The sequence below is a fragment of the Daktulosphaira vitifoliae genome, unplaced genomic scaffold, assembly GCF_025091365.1.
Source record: "Daktulosphaira vitifoliae isolate Bord-2020 unplaced genomic scaffold, ASM2509136v1 Scaffold_1, whole genome shotgun sequence".
In the NCBI taxonomy this organism is placed as follows: domain Eukaryota; kingdom Metazoa; phylum Arthropoda; class Insecta; order Hemiptera; family Phylloxeridae; genus Daktulosphaira; species Daktulosphaira vitifoliae.
In genome coordinates this window covers 80,535,922-80,551,012 of record NW_026099572.1, presented here as the reverse complement: position 1 = coordinate 80,551,012, position 15,091 = coordinate 80,535,922, and the positions used below count along the sequence as shown (strand labels likewise).

At 24.6% G+C, this 15,091-nt stretch overlaps 2 protein-coding genes across 6 annotated transcripts in view; one reads left to right on the top strand and one right to left on the bottom strand.

The window, feature by feature from the left end:
• Positions 1-8,919, bottom strand: part of LOC126894715 (segment polarity protein dishevelled homolog DVL-2) — a 16,718-nt gene extending 7,799 nt beyond the window's left edge. For 3 of the 4 annotated variants that reach the window (XM_050665921.1, XM_050665920.1, XM_050665919.1), the window contains exons 1-5: positions 8,490-8,918; positions 5,686-5,755; positions 5,359-5,450; positions 4,927-5,249; positions 768-1,017 (exon numbers count right to left, since the gene is read on the bottom strand). In XM_050665921.1, the coding sequence (XP_050521878.1) occupies positions 768-1,017; positions 4,927-5,249; positions 5,359-5,450; positions 5,686-5,755; positions 8,490-8,650 (896 nt within the window). In that variant the 5' untranslated portion in view covers positions 8,651-8,918. Of the gene's footprint in view, positions 1-767; positions 1,018-4,926; positions 5,250-5,358; positions 5,451-5,685; positions 5,756-8,489 lie in introns of all 4 variants that reach the window. The other variant, XM_050665918.1, reaches the window with a different exon arrangement.
• A 443-nt stretch (positions 8,920-9,362) lies between these two features.
• On the top strand, positions 9,363-14,017 carry LOC126894720 (protein angel homolog 2). 2 transcript variants are annotated; one of them, XM_050665928.1, is made up of 9 exons: positions 9,363-9,648; positions 9,715-9,771; positions 10,500-10,663; positions 11,995-12,061; positions 12,148-12,454; positions 12,735-13,026; positions 13,434-13,489; positions 13,554-13,664; positions 13,755-14,017. In XM_050665928.1, exons 1-9 carry the CDS (start codon positions 9,534-9,536, stop codon positions 13,891-13,893), a joined length of 1,308 nt encoding a protein of 435 aa, XP_050521885.1. In that variant the 5' UTR covers positions 9,363-9,533; the 3' UTR covers positions 13,894-14,017. The 2 variants fall into 2 exon arrangements, with proteins under 2 accessions (XP_050521885.1, XP_050521886.1); XM_050665929.1 differs by having other exon boundaries at positions 9,522-9,648; positions 9,698-9,771.
• Positions 14,018-15,091: the final 1,074 nt, after the last annotated feature.

Here is a 15,091-nt window from a genome sequence, read left to right as displayed (position 1 = left end):
AAAAAAAAAATTTGTCCCGACGATCTATCTTCTATACGCAAATGGCTACCATATTGAAAAATATACTATTTTTGTATGATAATTATGGGTTTTGTATTTTATTTTAATAGAAGTTGATGTTGCTTTTGCAATTATCCATCAATTTTTTAAAATTAAACACTATCTACAGATTTGCATCGAAGCGTTTCTTATGATAGTGATTTTAATCACTGTCAGATTAAATCTATACTGGACCCTACTATGCAATGTCTCCACTATGCCGCAACCTCACTGTGCTACCGTTTTTTTTTTATAATTAAATTTAAAAAAATTTAATTCTAAAAATTGATGAAAAATGTTTATAAAAATTTCAAAATAACTATTATTTATAATAGATTTAAAAAAATAATTTGGTGAAAAAAATTCTCAAAAATGTTTAGAGTCGTTAATTTTTTGTAAAATTTAACATTTTGTAAAAATTTGAATTTTCCTGTATTTACTCTATGGTATCAAACATTGGCTATATTATATAAAAAAGGACAGAAGTAAACACCATCTTTTCACACTAAATATGATATGAGTATGGATTTTTCCATGAAAATTATTAACATTCCTATGATTTTAGTTCTAATAAAAACATAAACAATACCCATTATTTAATAAGTAGTTTTATCTATAAAGAAATAAAACTATTAATCTTACTTTTCTTTTATCTTTCTTTAATCTTACTTTTAAATATAAGTTAACTTAATCATTAAATTTAACATTAGATATAAGTTTCTTAATACCCTTTCATAATGGATCCAACGTAAATTCCTCCATCTCCACCATTATTACTTTGTCCAACAATTGATATTCCCAAGAAATTGACAGAATCCATATTTAATGTGACTGTAATTATATTTAAAGACATACTAGAATCTGTAACTGATGAGAATGAAGATGTACGACACATTCCTCCTGGGCCAGCTGATCTTTGATGTCGTTTACGTCTTTGTTGAGTTCGGCGTCGACCACTACCAGCTAACCGTTGCCATTCTAAAATATAAAAAGGAAATAATAAATTCATTTTTAGCTTCGATGCGAAGCTGAGAAGGTATTAATTTTACCATGATGTGTTTATTTTTTTTTTTATTTATTTTTTTATTTTTTTGTGTCTGTCACTACTTTTTCTCAGCTCTCACTGGACCGATTTCTTTTAACAATACGTCAAAAGATCACAAATTGTATCTAGTTGAAGACATTACCCTTAAAAATTTAAAAATTTTCCCTCGTTCCCCGCAAATGGGGGAAATATCCAAAAAAATTACAAATTTAAAAATCGACAAATTTTGTCATTTTTTTCACTTTTTTTTCTTAAAACTTCCATAACTTTTTCAAAAATCAACAAATCAACATAATTTTTTTTTAAACTAAAACCTTAGATATTTTCCTTTCATTTGATATAATTTTTTTGAAAATTTAACACTTAACCTGCTCATGGGGGGGGATTTAAAATTGCAACTTTTTTACAAAAACTAACTTTTTCAACTTAATTTTTGAAAATGTTCCGGAAATACTGCGTCCTTTAAACATATATCAAATTAAAGCTTATTTTATGTACTATAAAATGAAAAAAAAAAATTTGTCCCGACACTTTATCTTCTGCATGTAAACGGTTGCCGTAGTTAAAAAAACACTATTTTTGTGTTAAAATTTTCGATTTTCAATTTTTAATTTTCAACTTAAAAATGCTATAACTTTTCGAAAAATGCATGTATCAGCACAATTTTTTTTTTTCTAAATACATTATAAGTACATCTTCCATTTGACATACTTTTTATTAAAATTAGACAATTTCCCCTTATATAGGGGGGGTTCAAACTTTGAAACATTGTATAAAAAATAGAACTTTTTCAACTGAACTTTTGAAAATGTTCCGGAAATACTGCGTCCTTTAAACATATATCAAATTAAAGCTTTTTTTATGTACTATAAAATGAAAAAAAAAAATTTGTCCCGACACCTTATCTTCTATGTGCAAATGGCTGTCGAAATTATAAAAAAAATGTAATATTTGCGATAAAAATCACCTTTTATAACGATGTTTTTTGTACTTAAAACTGCCATAACTTTTTCAAATATTAACTAATCAAAATAATATTTCTTTATATTGAAACCTTAGGTAATTTTCTTTCATTTGATATCATTTTTTTTTGAAAATCTAACACTTATTCTGCTCACAGGGGGGATTTAAAATAGCAACTTTTTTACAAAAACTAACTTTTTCAACTTAATTTTTGAAAATGTTCCGGAAATACTGCGTCCTTTAAACATATATCAAATTAAAGCTTATTTTATGTACTACTAAATGAAAAAAAAAAATTTGTCCCGACGACCTATCTTCTATGCGCAAAAGGCTACCGTATTTAAAAATATGCTATTTTTTATTAAAATTCTAGGTTTTGTATTTTATTTTATTTTAAAATATTTTATTAGGGGAATAAACTGACTTTCATGAATATTATATAATTTCATTGACATAGAATAAAGTTCATAAGACATATGATATTATACTTATTAACATTTTTTACTTTTTTAAAGTCGAAAAAGTAATTTTTAAATTTGAGTTAGCTTAAATAGCCAATTTTATCATGCAACAAAAATCAACGAATAGTTGCCGAATGGGTAACACCTTGATCTTTAACGCCTAGGGTACGAGGTTCAAATCCGTTTGTGGCTTCTAAAATTTTGCATTTTTTTTTTGAGTTAGAATAGAATTTTCAAATCATTTGATATTTATCTCATTTAGATTCAATAATTTCAATAAATATAAAGGATCTTATCACTATAGTCTCCCCTCGTGAGAAGAAATTGATATTCATGTTAATATTATTTTACTATGTGGTTCTTTTTCTGGCTACGATTTATTTTGCCAACCCTCACTAGACCTACTTTTTTCAACGATACGTCAAATGATTCATTTAAGTTTATGATATTTAAGTTAATGATTAGTTTAAGTTATTACTCTTAAAAATCAAAAAAATATTCCTTATTCAAATAAAAAGTAGCTTAACTAGATTTGTCCATACAAACAATTAAAATCATTAATTTTTAATATTCTTAAATTATTTATTGTCGAATTAAATTTGATATGATAAAAGTATTCAACTACAAAAGTAAATAATTTTACTTTATAATTTATTAATTTTTTAACTCTATTTCTGTGTGCTACTACCAGTCTATAATATGCCAAATTTTTTAGTAATATGTTGCTATATAAATCATAAATTTAAAAAAAAAATGATTTTTAGTTTCACCTGAAGTTAACGATGGAGTTTTACAATTATAATTATATTTTTGATAATATGCTCAATTGAGTAAATCTTTTTAACTACTTTGGTTTGATTGGTTCATTTAATTAAAGTAAATTATTAAAATTAATTAAGTTCTGAATATTTCAATTGCAGAATTTTTTTAAACACCAAAAGTTATTAGGATATGATTACTATTCTTTCTATTTCAGTTATCTATTACGATAAAAATGTAAAAAAATCGAATTTTTCTGACAAATGTACTGTAATTAGTAATTATAAAATTTCCAGATTGCATATTAATCTTAAAAATTTCATTTTTTTCAATTTAATAATGTCAATTTCAAACTTGCAAGTTGAACTATAAGTTATGGTAACAAATTCATTTTTTAGCTTCGATGCGAAGCTGAGAAGGTATTTTTCATTAAAACTTTCACTTTAAAAGACAATAAAAAATAGGTTCAAAATGATTACCTTTAACATATTAAAAATCAAAATCAGTATTAATTTAATACAATTTTTTTTGTTCTTAATTATTTTTTTTTATATGTAAATACTTATTTTTTAATAATAAGTAATAATATTAAAACTTAGAAGTAATAAAAAAAGTTTAATTGCACATTTGAAAACATCGCGAAAAGTTTATTTAGAAAAGTATATTTTTTTTTCTGATGAAAGTTCCTTTTGTTTAGTGTATTTATTCATAAATAACAAAATTTTTTTATTAAAAAGTATTGCATCAATTCCTTTAAATTTGTATACGCATTAAAAGTATATGAATATACAACTCCTTTTTATTTTTATAATATCTCCGTAAAAATTACAATATTATATTATTGAATACCACTTTCATACTCAATTTAATTACTGTAATTATTATGTATTCATATATTATAATTATAAATCGGGGTAAAATTAAGGGAATAAGTGTTATTGTTGTTTTTGAAATACTCTACCAATTTCATTTTTTTCTATTTAATGATATCTATTTCAAACTTGCAAGTTGAGTTAAAAGTTATGGTAATAAATTCATATTTTTTTTTTTTAAACTTTCACTTTAAAGGACAAAAAGAAGTTGGTTCAAAATGATTACTTTTAATATATTAAAAATCGATAATAATTTGAAAATAATTAATTATAAAAATTATATAATAGATAATTAAACGAATTACTAATCTGGATATAATTATGGAAATAGGAGTTGATGTTGGGTTGGGTTGGTTACATTTTTAACTTTATAATGCTACAACTCATTGAAAAATGTATGAATCAACACAATTTTTTTATGAGAAATAATATTTTTTAATAATTCCTTTTTCATTCGACATTCTTTATCTTAATCAGGGTATTAATAAGGAACTAGCAGATCATGCAGCTTTTGTAATTATCCACCAATTTCTTAGAATTAAACACTATCTACTGATTTGCATCGAAGCGTTTCTTATGATAGTGATTTTAATCACTGTCAGATTAAATCTATACTGGACCCAACTATGCAACGTCCCCACTATGCCGCGACTCCACTGTGCTGGGTTTTTTTTTTTTTTAATTAAACATAGAAATTTTAAGTTTTTTGGGCTAAATTAATATTAAAATCAATAAAAAACTAAGAAAAACTAAGAAGTATTTAATATTATAAAAATACATTACATACCACTAGAAACATTGGTAGCACGACCAGTTGTTGTGGTTATTCGACTAGAGGCATCATCATCATCATCATCATCATCATCTGATTCTAAAAAACTAGTTGTTTCTAATTCTGAACTTAACATTGAAGATGAGCCATATGGTCTATGTTGCTTTAAATGACCATTTATTCCAAGGCCATTATATTTTAAAAATTTAGGATTTGCTAAACGATGATGATTGTCTCTACTCATGTGCCCTGGTCGTACTGAACTTGAAATTGATGATTCTGTATCAGTGCATGTTCCAACTTCATCTTGATTTACCCGAGAAGATGTTTTTATGTTTCTGTTAAAGTTTTATAATTAATATATTATAAGACAGATTTTTACTAATATTGCATAATTTAGTTTAATAATAATAAATAGAATAGATAATTCCAAAAATTTAAACTTACTGATTATCTGCTTGAGTTCTATGAGTATGATGACCTGAATCTGTTCCTTGAGATGTACCATCAGAAATATTACTGCCTTCTGCAGCAACCAACTAGTTCAACAATTTAAACATAATTTTAAATTGCATACATTTTTAGTAAAAATCCAGATAATATGATAAAAATAATTAATAATTCTTATTATATAATAAGAATTTATCAGACATAGTTAATATTATTGGAATTTCAAATAAGTTTAAAATATTAATTTATAATAACTTTTCTGTTTTTTCTCATATACCGTTCATGTTAAGTTAATATCTATCCTTAATGTAGAAGCTTACTCACCCATGAAACAACACGACCATTAAAACAAGGTAATGGAGAATCATCTTCTACGATTTCTTCTTTTACAACTCTAAAATGGCAAAAATCAAAATTATGTATTAAATTTATTAGAGAATAAACTTATCTTATTAATTTATGTCTAATCAAGAAGTATAAAATTTTTAAAGACAAAACCGATTACTCCATAAAAATTTTTTGTTAAATATCTTTGATATAAAATTTTACTCAGTATGTGTTTTATATTTATAGTGAACAAATGTACAATAGTGAAGTATTATACTTATTTTGTAATCTATGCTACATGATATAAATAAACTAGTATGTACTATTTCTAATAGTATAGAAATTAATTATCTCTGCCATAATTGTATCTCTATAGGTGGTTGTGCCTATGAAGATACAATCTTTTTGCTCTCATAAGGTAAATAATTCAGATTTAAACTAACCTCTAAACTATACTTAAGCTACTTCCAATTCAAATCATCTTTATCTTCTTAGAAAAAATACAATAGCTTTCAATACTATAAAATATATACCTCAAAAATTGAGGTATATACTCTAGTTAATAGAGTATATTCTAAAAATTGGAACTTATTTTCTCAATTTTCTGTTGTTTCAGCATCTAGATTATCTAACGGGTTTACTATAAACTTTTCCCACAAAGATATAGTTGAAAAAAATAGAGAGTTCCATCTAGTATTAACAATAGATGATACTCCTAATAAAATTCATGCTCTTACCAATTCAGCTAAAAAAGTTATAATATCTTACATATGTCCATTCTATTCATACTTAACAAAGTTATCTTAGAAGCAATTAAAAATATTTCTATTATTTCTATTTTTTAAATGGTTATTCTGAAATTAAGTATTAATATTACTGAGATTATCCACATTCTAATGCCTATAAACAATTTTACATTAACCCTAAAGATATTGTAAAGCTTTCCACTCAATAACAATAGATCATGATGGTACTAAATTCAGAATATTTTTCTGTTGTTACTGTCTTATGTTGTCTATTTAAATTTAAATCTCATATTTCAAACAACAGTGACAAACATATACATAAATATTAACAAAATATACAATATATATTGGATTAGATGATAAGATTAATGATAAGCCTTTTAACTACAATCAGACAAGCCCATCAGCCAATTTTAAATTACAAATGGACACAACTGTTATAAACCTAATATCATTTCCAGTTAAAAGAAGTGTCAATGTTCTTTCAACTACAACATTCTCAACCACCTAATATACATATAAACCCCTATTAAAAAAACATAAAGGATAAACTTTTAGAAAATACAAGACATAAAACTAGTCAGCCCAAACTCAACTCCACAGAATTATTTATTGAAGAACTAGACAAATTACTCAAACCAGCATAAGACATAATGATTAATAATTTAAAACAATCTATTAATTTCTCTCAGTTAAAAATATTATTGAACTCGCCCAATTAAACACCATAGAAAATAGATAAATGTATAGCATCTAATTAAAGCATAAATTTTTTTTTTATCTTCTGAAAAGTTATTGTCTTATTCGTTTTCATATCAATATATATATATACTTTTATAAACATATTTGCATGAATATTCATTTTAATTTTAAACCAAATACATATCATATAATAATATTATTTTTTAATTATTTCTTCACATGAAAATCAAAAAAGTTTTATCAAAAATAATAATATTCAATGAAATACCAATGGCTTAAAAGCCAAACCTTACAATATCAACATCTAATTTAAACAAACATCATCAATGAACTTTCCAAATCATTCTTACTAACAGGGGACTTAAATTTTCAAGGTACCTTATAGAGTTTTGACACCACAGATAGCAGAGTTCAAATTTTGAAAGAGAAATTTAGGGATAGCAATATTGCTTTATTAAAGAACAAAAATTACACAGAGTTGAATCCTACAAATGGTACCTTATCTGCTATGGATTCTTGTTCTTTACAGTATCTCAATTACACAATAAACTAAATGGTCATCCTCTGAAAAATGTATAACAATAATCTTCCTATTAATATAAAGATATATTCATATATGGATGTAGACAATTATGATGCACCAAAATTTAATCTCAAATTAACTAGTTGGAATCTGTTTTTGCTATTAGAAGAAAACAATTTTGAAAGGTTAGATTACAAAGACAACTCTTTTTTTAATTTCATGATATCAAGTTTATAAACTTTTTATAACTTATTTATGTTATAACATAAATAATTGAATACCAACTTAACTATACCAACATGTTTCATAAATTGTGGTTAAATTATTTTAACTCATTATATGGTACAGTTATTGACACATTTTTAAATATTTTAACAACAAAATACTAAGTACTTTTTTACTGTGTTCATTTTTAAGTAGTATATATTGTGTGCTATAAACAATAGTCACCTAACTTCAAAATCTTCAAAAATGAGATAAGCATGCCAAAGTGTTATTTAATGAATTAATTTTATTGTGAATGAATGACCATTTATTAGCTTAACTAGTGTCTGCTAAAATACAATTGTCTCATAAGAGCTTTTTCGGAGATAAGTTACTATTCTTCTTAGCAGGCAATATAGTTTTTAATAGTAAGTCCGAATAACTGCTTCATATTTTTGTCAAAATTGTAATTTTTTTTTTCAACTGTGAATATATAGTTTTAAAATGGGACCAATAACTGTCTGATCTGGATAATCTGAGAAAATCGACTATCATACTGGTGGGTAAAGTAATAGAAATTTAGTTGACATAAATATTGTTTACAATAGTTATTCCTTATCACTAACCCAAAGTCGTCGTCCATAGATTTGAAAAAAAACTTGTAATTTGGCCGATTGAGTACATTTTTGAAATCAGCAAGTGTAACTTTGTCTGCTGAAATAGGTAATTTGACCAAATAGGGTGTATCTTCATCATCAATATGATATATAACTTTTGTTTCCTCCATTACATTAACTTTTTTTTTACAACACAATCTTTATGACTAAAGTAAACAAAAAAGACACGATTTAATCACTGCGATTGTGAATTCTTAAAAATATTACACTATAACATAATTAAAAAAAGATTTGATCATATTTCAAGTCGCATAAACGTCTCTAATAATTCAAGAAAGAGTAAACGAAGATCAATCATTGGTATACGTCGAACATCACAAACCACACACGAGTAATCATAAGTAAAACTTAGTGAACTAATACCTCTTTTACCACCACTCGTTTACAATAACTATTCGTGGTAAGATATTAGTATAAGTGAAATAGTTCCCGTATTGAAAAGTTCACTATTATTCGAAAATTATTTGATAAATATGCATTTGTCATTTTTTCAGGTTAGCCAACTATAAGTTCAGCCTTCAATAATATAAGCAACGCGTTGTTTACGTACCGATATCTCCTAAAATCGTCGCGGCGATTTAAAAAAATTATCATTATAATAATAATAATTATAAAAACTAAAATCCCATGTCGTATCTATCAAATGAGTAATAATTTGATAGCTCAAAACGATAGAAATTGTGTCATTTTTAAAAAATAAATGGAACTAATGACGCTCATTTTAGGATAAAATATTAATTTAGTTTATTTGTGGTATCACTTAATTTATCATATGAGAATAGTTTTATCACTATTTCCAAATATTTTTATTTTTATCAGTCAACAACAGTTGTGTAGCTACCAGTAGCCTTCTATCTCATTTTCTCAAAGAAAATGCAAGAATATTTTGCCCTTCAATTTGCTGTAATATTTATTAAAATTTATATCAAATGAAATTAATTTACTAGTTTACATTCTACTTATAAATAATTTCAATTTATTTCTTGGTATTTCATGTTTTTATTGTTACTTTTATGTATCTCGCCAGTACTTTCAAAAAGTTATGTCAACAAACTCGTTTTCTTACAATCGCTAATATTGACTTCGGCTATTCAAAATCAATTATGCAGTAAGTTATAAGATCTTTTAACAGATGCCTACAATCTTTCAACATTTAGGAATGCTCCATTTTCAGGTTTCAACTTAAAGAACTATCTTAACAATATAAGACCTACTGTAAAATGTATTGATTGTAAGTAATTTCTATTAAAATTTTTATTATACAGAATGATCGGTTTATCATAAACCTCATGATTACTCATAAAATAAAAACAATATTAAACACAAACATTTTTTTTTTCTTTTAGTCACATATATATCTTAATATATTTAACTATCTAATTAAAAAAAAAATTATCAAATTAAGAAAATGATTAGCCAATAACAACTATTGAATCAGAACTTTGGAAGTTATTCTTACTATTATACCAAGGCAGGAGAAAGAATACATCTGGAAAATGACTAGTAATAAATATAACACCCATGTCTCACCTCGTACCACAAATATAAAATGTTGATAGTTTACTGAACCTAAAGTTATTATTGATCCGTCATTATCTCAATAAGGTCATTATTTATTAAATAAGCTAGTTAAATTGCTAGTATATTAATATTTTTTAAATATATTTAATACTCCAATGAGTTATAAGGGATCATTCTAAAAGTAATTAATAGCTAATAAATCAAAAAATATTTGTAATTAAGAAAAACTTTTTTTTCAATATTGTATTTAGCTTATAAGTAATCAAATGGTTTATGATAAACTTTAAAGTGTATTCTATCATTTTTACAAATAAATTATTAATCAAACTATCTCTTAGTCTTTTTTTATTTAAAATTTAGAAATTTTAAGACTCCATATAAAATGTTTTCAAATTAAATTTATTAATATATCTATATTTTTATATTAATTATTTTCAGCAAAAAGTACATCATATGAATTTAGTGTATTATCATATAATATTTTGGCCCAATACTTACTTGAAAAGAATTCTTTTTTGTATGATTGGTCAGATTTGCGTGTGTTAAGTTGGGAATATCGAAAGCGAATTCTTCTTGATGAAATTAAAAAATTTAATGCTGATGTAAGTTTTATTTATTTAGAGCTTTGGCAGCTAAACTTATAAAACAATTTTGTGTCTACAATTCAAATAAGCATATAAATATTTACAATTATTAATATATATCATTATTAATTGGTGTATAAAATATCAGAATTTCAGTGTTTGATATAGAGATTTAGGGTCTGAATCATAACTGAAGTTCTGATGCTTTTTATTTTATTGTGTTATTAATTTAATTCTCTTGAGACTTAAGTCCTAAACCATTACTTGTTAAGACAATACTTTTTTTAGATAAAAATAAAATATGCTAATTATTTCATCCAGCTGACCTCTGGAATCTATAATTATACAAAAGTATAACACTAAACAATGCAACCCCACGAAGGCATCACTACACAGCCAGAACCTTACTGGAGTTGTAACAAACAACTACACAAATAACATTTAGACTGCTACTAAATACTTTAATAACACAACCAGAATATTATCTCTAACGGAATAGCCAGAAACTTGTATCTATAAATATATAGAATATATAAATCTAAAAAATCTTCTTCTTCCTCGCCTTAATCCCAACCACTTGAGGTCAGCCACCCTTATCCTAAACTTCTACTTGACATGATCCCTCACATCCTCTACACTCACATCAGCTGTCCTCATACCGCATTATAAATCTAAAAAATATTATATTAAATTATTCCAAAACAGATATGAACTATATTTCTATTGAATAATGTAATCTAAATAACATTCTTTGATCAATGAAAAATTCTAATAATTAAAGTGCAAACTAATGAAGAAAATATTAAAAACCATACAAGGAAAAACAACAAAAAATGTACTAAACAACATGTTGCTCACTACTACCAAACTTGAATTTTTTTTGGTGGCATTGGCCTGATGAACACCGACTATTGATAAAAGAGAACTTATCATTCAGCAGTGATACAAATTATTATTAAACAGATATAGTAAAAGTTCAGCTTTTTTTCTAGAAAATACTCATCAAATTCCAACTTAAAGGTCTATAAAAACAGATAAACCTCATGAATATGCCCAAAAATTTGAATAATTCTTTTTAAACATAATAAAATTATATTAAAAAAGTTAAAAAAAATAAATTATTAAGTTTTTTAAATGATTAGATTATTTAATTACTTAATAATTTATCATCTAAAAAACTAAATGTTATATAAAGAATCTAAAGTTAGGTTCGGGATCAGTAATAAATTTTGGTATAGTATTAACTTAAATATTGTAGACAAGAGAAAATTTTTCATTTTTTGTTATTGTATTATTGATATACTACAAAAGATGTAGAGTTAATAAAGAACAAAAATTATTGTTTACAGATTATATGTTTCCAAGAAGTTCAAGAATCCCATTTAAACTGGTTTTTTAAGAATTTATTAGATTTAGGTAAAATATCTTAAAACCAATAATATTTTATATATTTATAGATATTATGATGTTTATTTTAATGTGTTCAATTTACTATTATTTAGGTTATAATGGAGTGTACAAACAACGAACTAGAAATCACGGAGATGGTTGTGCAATTTATTATAAAAATGATAAATTTTTACTAAAAGAAAAAGTTACTGTTGAATATAATCAACCTGGAATTAGTGTACTTGATCGTGATAATGTAGGTATTGTGCTGAGATTGTCACCACGTCAAAATGAACAAGAAAATGTGATAGTATCCACTACACACATACTGTACAATAAAAAGAGACATGATGTAAAGTTAGCTCAAGTACACATACTGCTTGCTGAAATTGAAAGAGTATCTTATAAAGGATTTAACAAGTATGTAGTTCATTGTTAATATATCTATGATTAGAAGTTATTTTGATTAAGCAAAATCCATATTAATAGTGTAAGAATTAATGATATTCTAATAAACTTCCAGAGTAACTTTTATAAAACAAAAATTATATAACTAAACTATCATTCTAAATTCCTGTTATATTCTAATATTAATGTTCTAATTCTGACCATTTATTCCTTTTGTAAATCTGTACAATTTAGGATACAATTTATTATAATTTATTTATGTGCAATAGTTTTATTTTCTATTTTTATTTAGTGTTGGTGGTCGTATTATTCCTATCTATCATCCAATTATACTGACTGGTGATTTTAACTTAGAACCTAATACAGCTGTTTATAATTTCTTAATTAATGGTGCTCTGAACTATAGTGAGTTACAAAAACCTACACTATGGCCACAAACTCATAATAGTGGAAGATTAGAAATGGGAAATGAGCTAATCCCTCAAAGATTGGGCATAACTGAAAATAGTCAACATGCCCATATATTAGACTTGAGAACTTCAAATAATCATGAGCGACAAACTAATGATAGCTTGTACTCAAAGGTAATATTATTTATTTATTAGAATTAGATTTATTAATTTATTTATTTACCAACTCAGTTATAAAAATCAGCCATTATTATTTGTTTCTATCAATTTGATTATTATCTCTAATGTAATTTTAATTAATTTACGAGTAAGCTTTTGAAAAAATACTAAATCATATAAAGTTTATTAAGTAAAAAAAATAAAACGGAGTTTCATGTGTAATAAAAAATATTGTTGATATAACCACTCTTTTTAATTTAAAAAATCACAATTATGTATAATTTTAGCACTATGTTAGTTTATTTTATTAAAAATATTTTTCTTTCAATTTTTTTATACACAATTATTAACTTAAGAATTCATTAGAAAAATAGGTTCATCTGTATAATACATATGGTAAGTATATTATTTTTTGTTTTTAGTTATATCATAGTGAAAGAAAAAATGATCAACAATGGTCATCAAATTCTAAATATGAGTAAGAAAAAAAAAGTTGATAACCTTACATATATTTTTTAATCATTTCTTGAATTGCATTTTAGTCATTGCACTGGAAACTTATATCACAATTTAAAATTTGCTTCTGTGTATAGTGATAGAAGTTGTTCTACTTATCATGATAAGTGGATCATAGTAGATTATATATTTTATACGTAAGTATTTCATCAATATTTTATTTACACAAATTTTATAAGTTATTATTATATAAATATAAATTTATTATTTTAAACTCATTATTTTAGACATAAAAGCTTAAAATTGAAATCTTACACAAAACTACCATTTGAAGACGAATGTCTAAGGTTGCCACCAATGCCAAATAAAGTTAGTCCATCTGACCATTTACCTCTGTTTGCTGTTTTTGCTTGTCCTATGAACTGATGTTTATCAGTTATGGTCTATTTATGTTTTGTAATATATATATCACCATATTTGAATATATTTTATAAAAATATATTATTAAATTTTGTGTTCTATATTAATTTAATAATAGTTTTTAATATTACTTTCTATTTGTTCTAATTTTAGTTTGAAAATATAAATATGTACATCAAATAAAAATCCCTTGTTGGTTTTAATATCATAAATATACATTATTCTAATCTCTTTAAAAGCAATCAAATATCATAAGGAGTAAATAGAATACTACAATGATCATCAGTGTATTAAAACAATTTTTGCAGGTCGCACACAAAGAGCTCAGTAGAGGGAGAGGCAATTTAGCCCCTTACCCATATTTATTTCTTACCTTCTACTAACAAAAAATATTTTTATATTAAATATTTTTTTTTAAATGGGACTAAATATGTCCTATTCACTGCCACCCATTTTTCTGTATATTTTAATAGTGTCTACATCATACTCGAGCTAAATATTTAAATTTTTCAAATTTTGCAGGTAATGCCCAATAATTACTTTTTAAAAATAATATTTTCCATTTAAAATTATGGACATATAGTCGAAGTTTATAGATAGAGTTCTTCAATAATTAATATATCTGTTGTGCCTTTAATTTTTTAGAAAAAAAGATGTCTAAAAGTTAACCCGCTTACTAATTTTATAACTTCCACGAAGGTGAAATCAAGCGTTATATATATAGTGATTAATGTAAAAAATGTCTTAATATAATTTTTCATACAGCAAATTAGATAAACACAATAATATATAGCCTACTGGAGAATCATGTCCTTCCCGATTCACGCTTGTTTCAAAAAAAGTTAACCAATTATTTGTTAATGGATGAGGTAAATATGAATTTCCAATTTTAGTATTTATATTAGCAAAACAGATTTTAATTATGAATATTGAAAAATAATTTTATAAATATTTGAAATTCAATACATTGAATTATGTTGAAAATAGTATTTTTTTTTAGAACCGTCAAATAAACATAAGTTATTCATAAGCAAGATTGACATATCTCAGATAAAATAATTTTTTATGTAATGGATTTCATATTCAAAATAACATTATAGGAAAAAAAATAAAACTCATATTTTTTACTGGGAACTTAACTTCTTTCTTCCATGAATAAAAGTCGCTTAGACCAGTACTAGGTGGTGGTAATCACACCAAAATA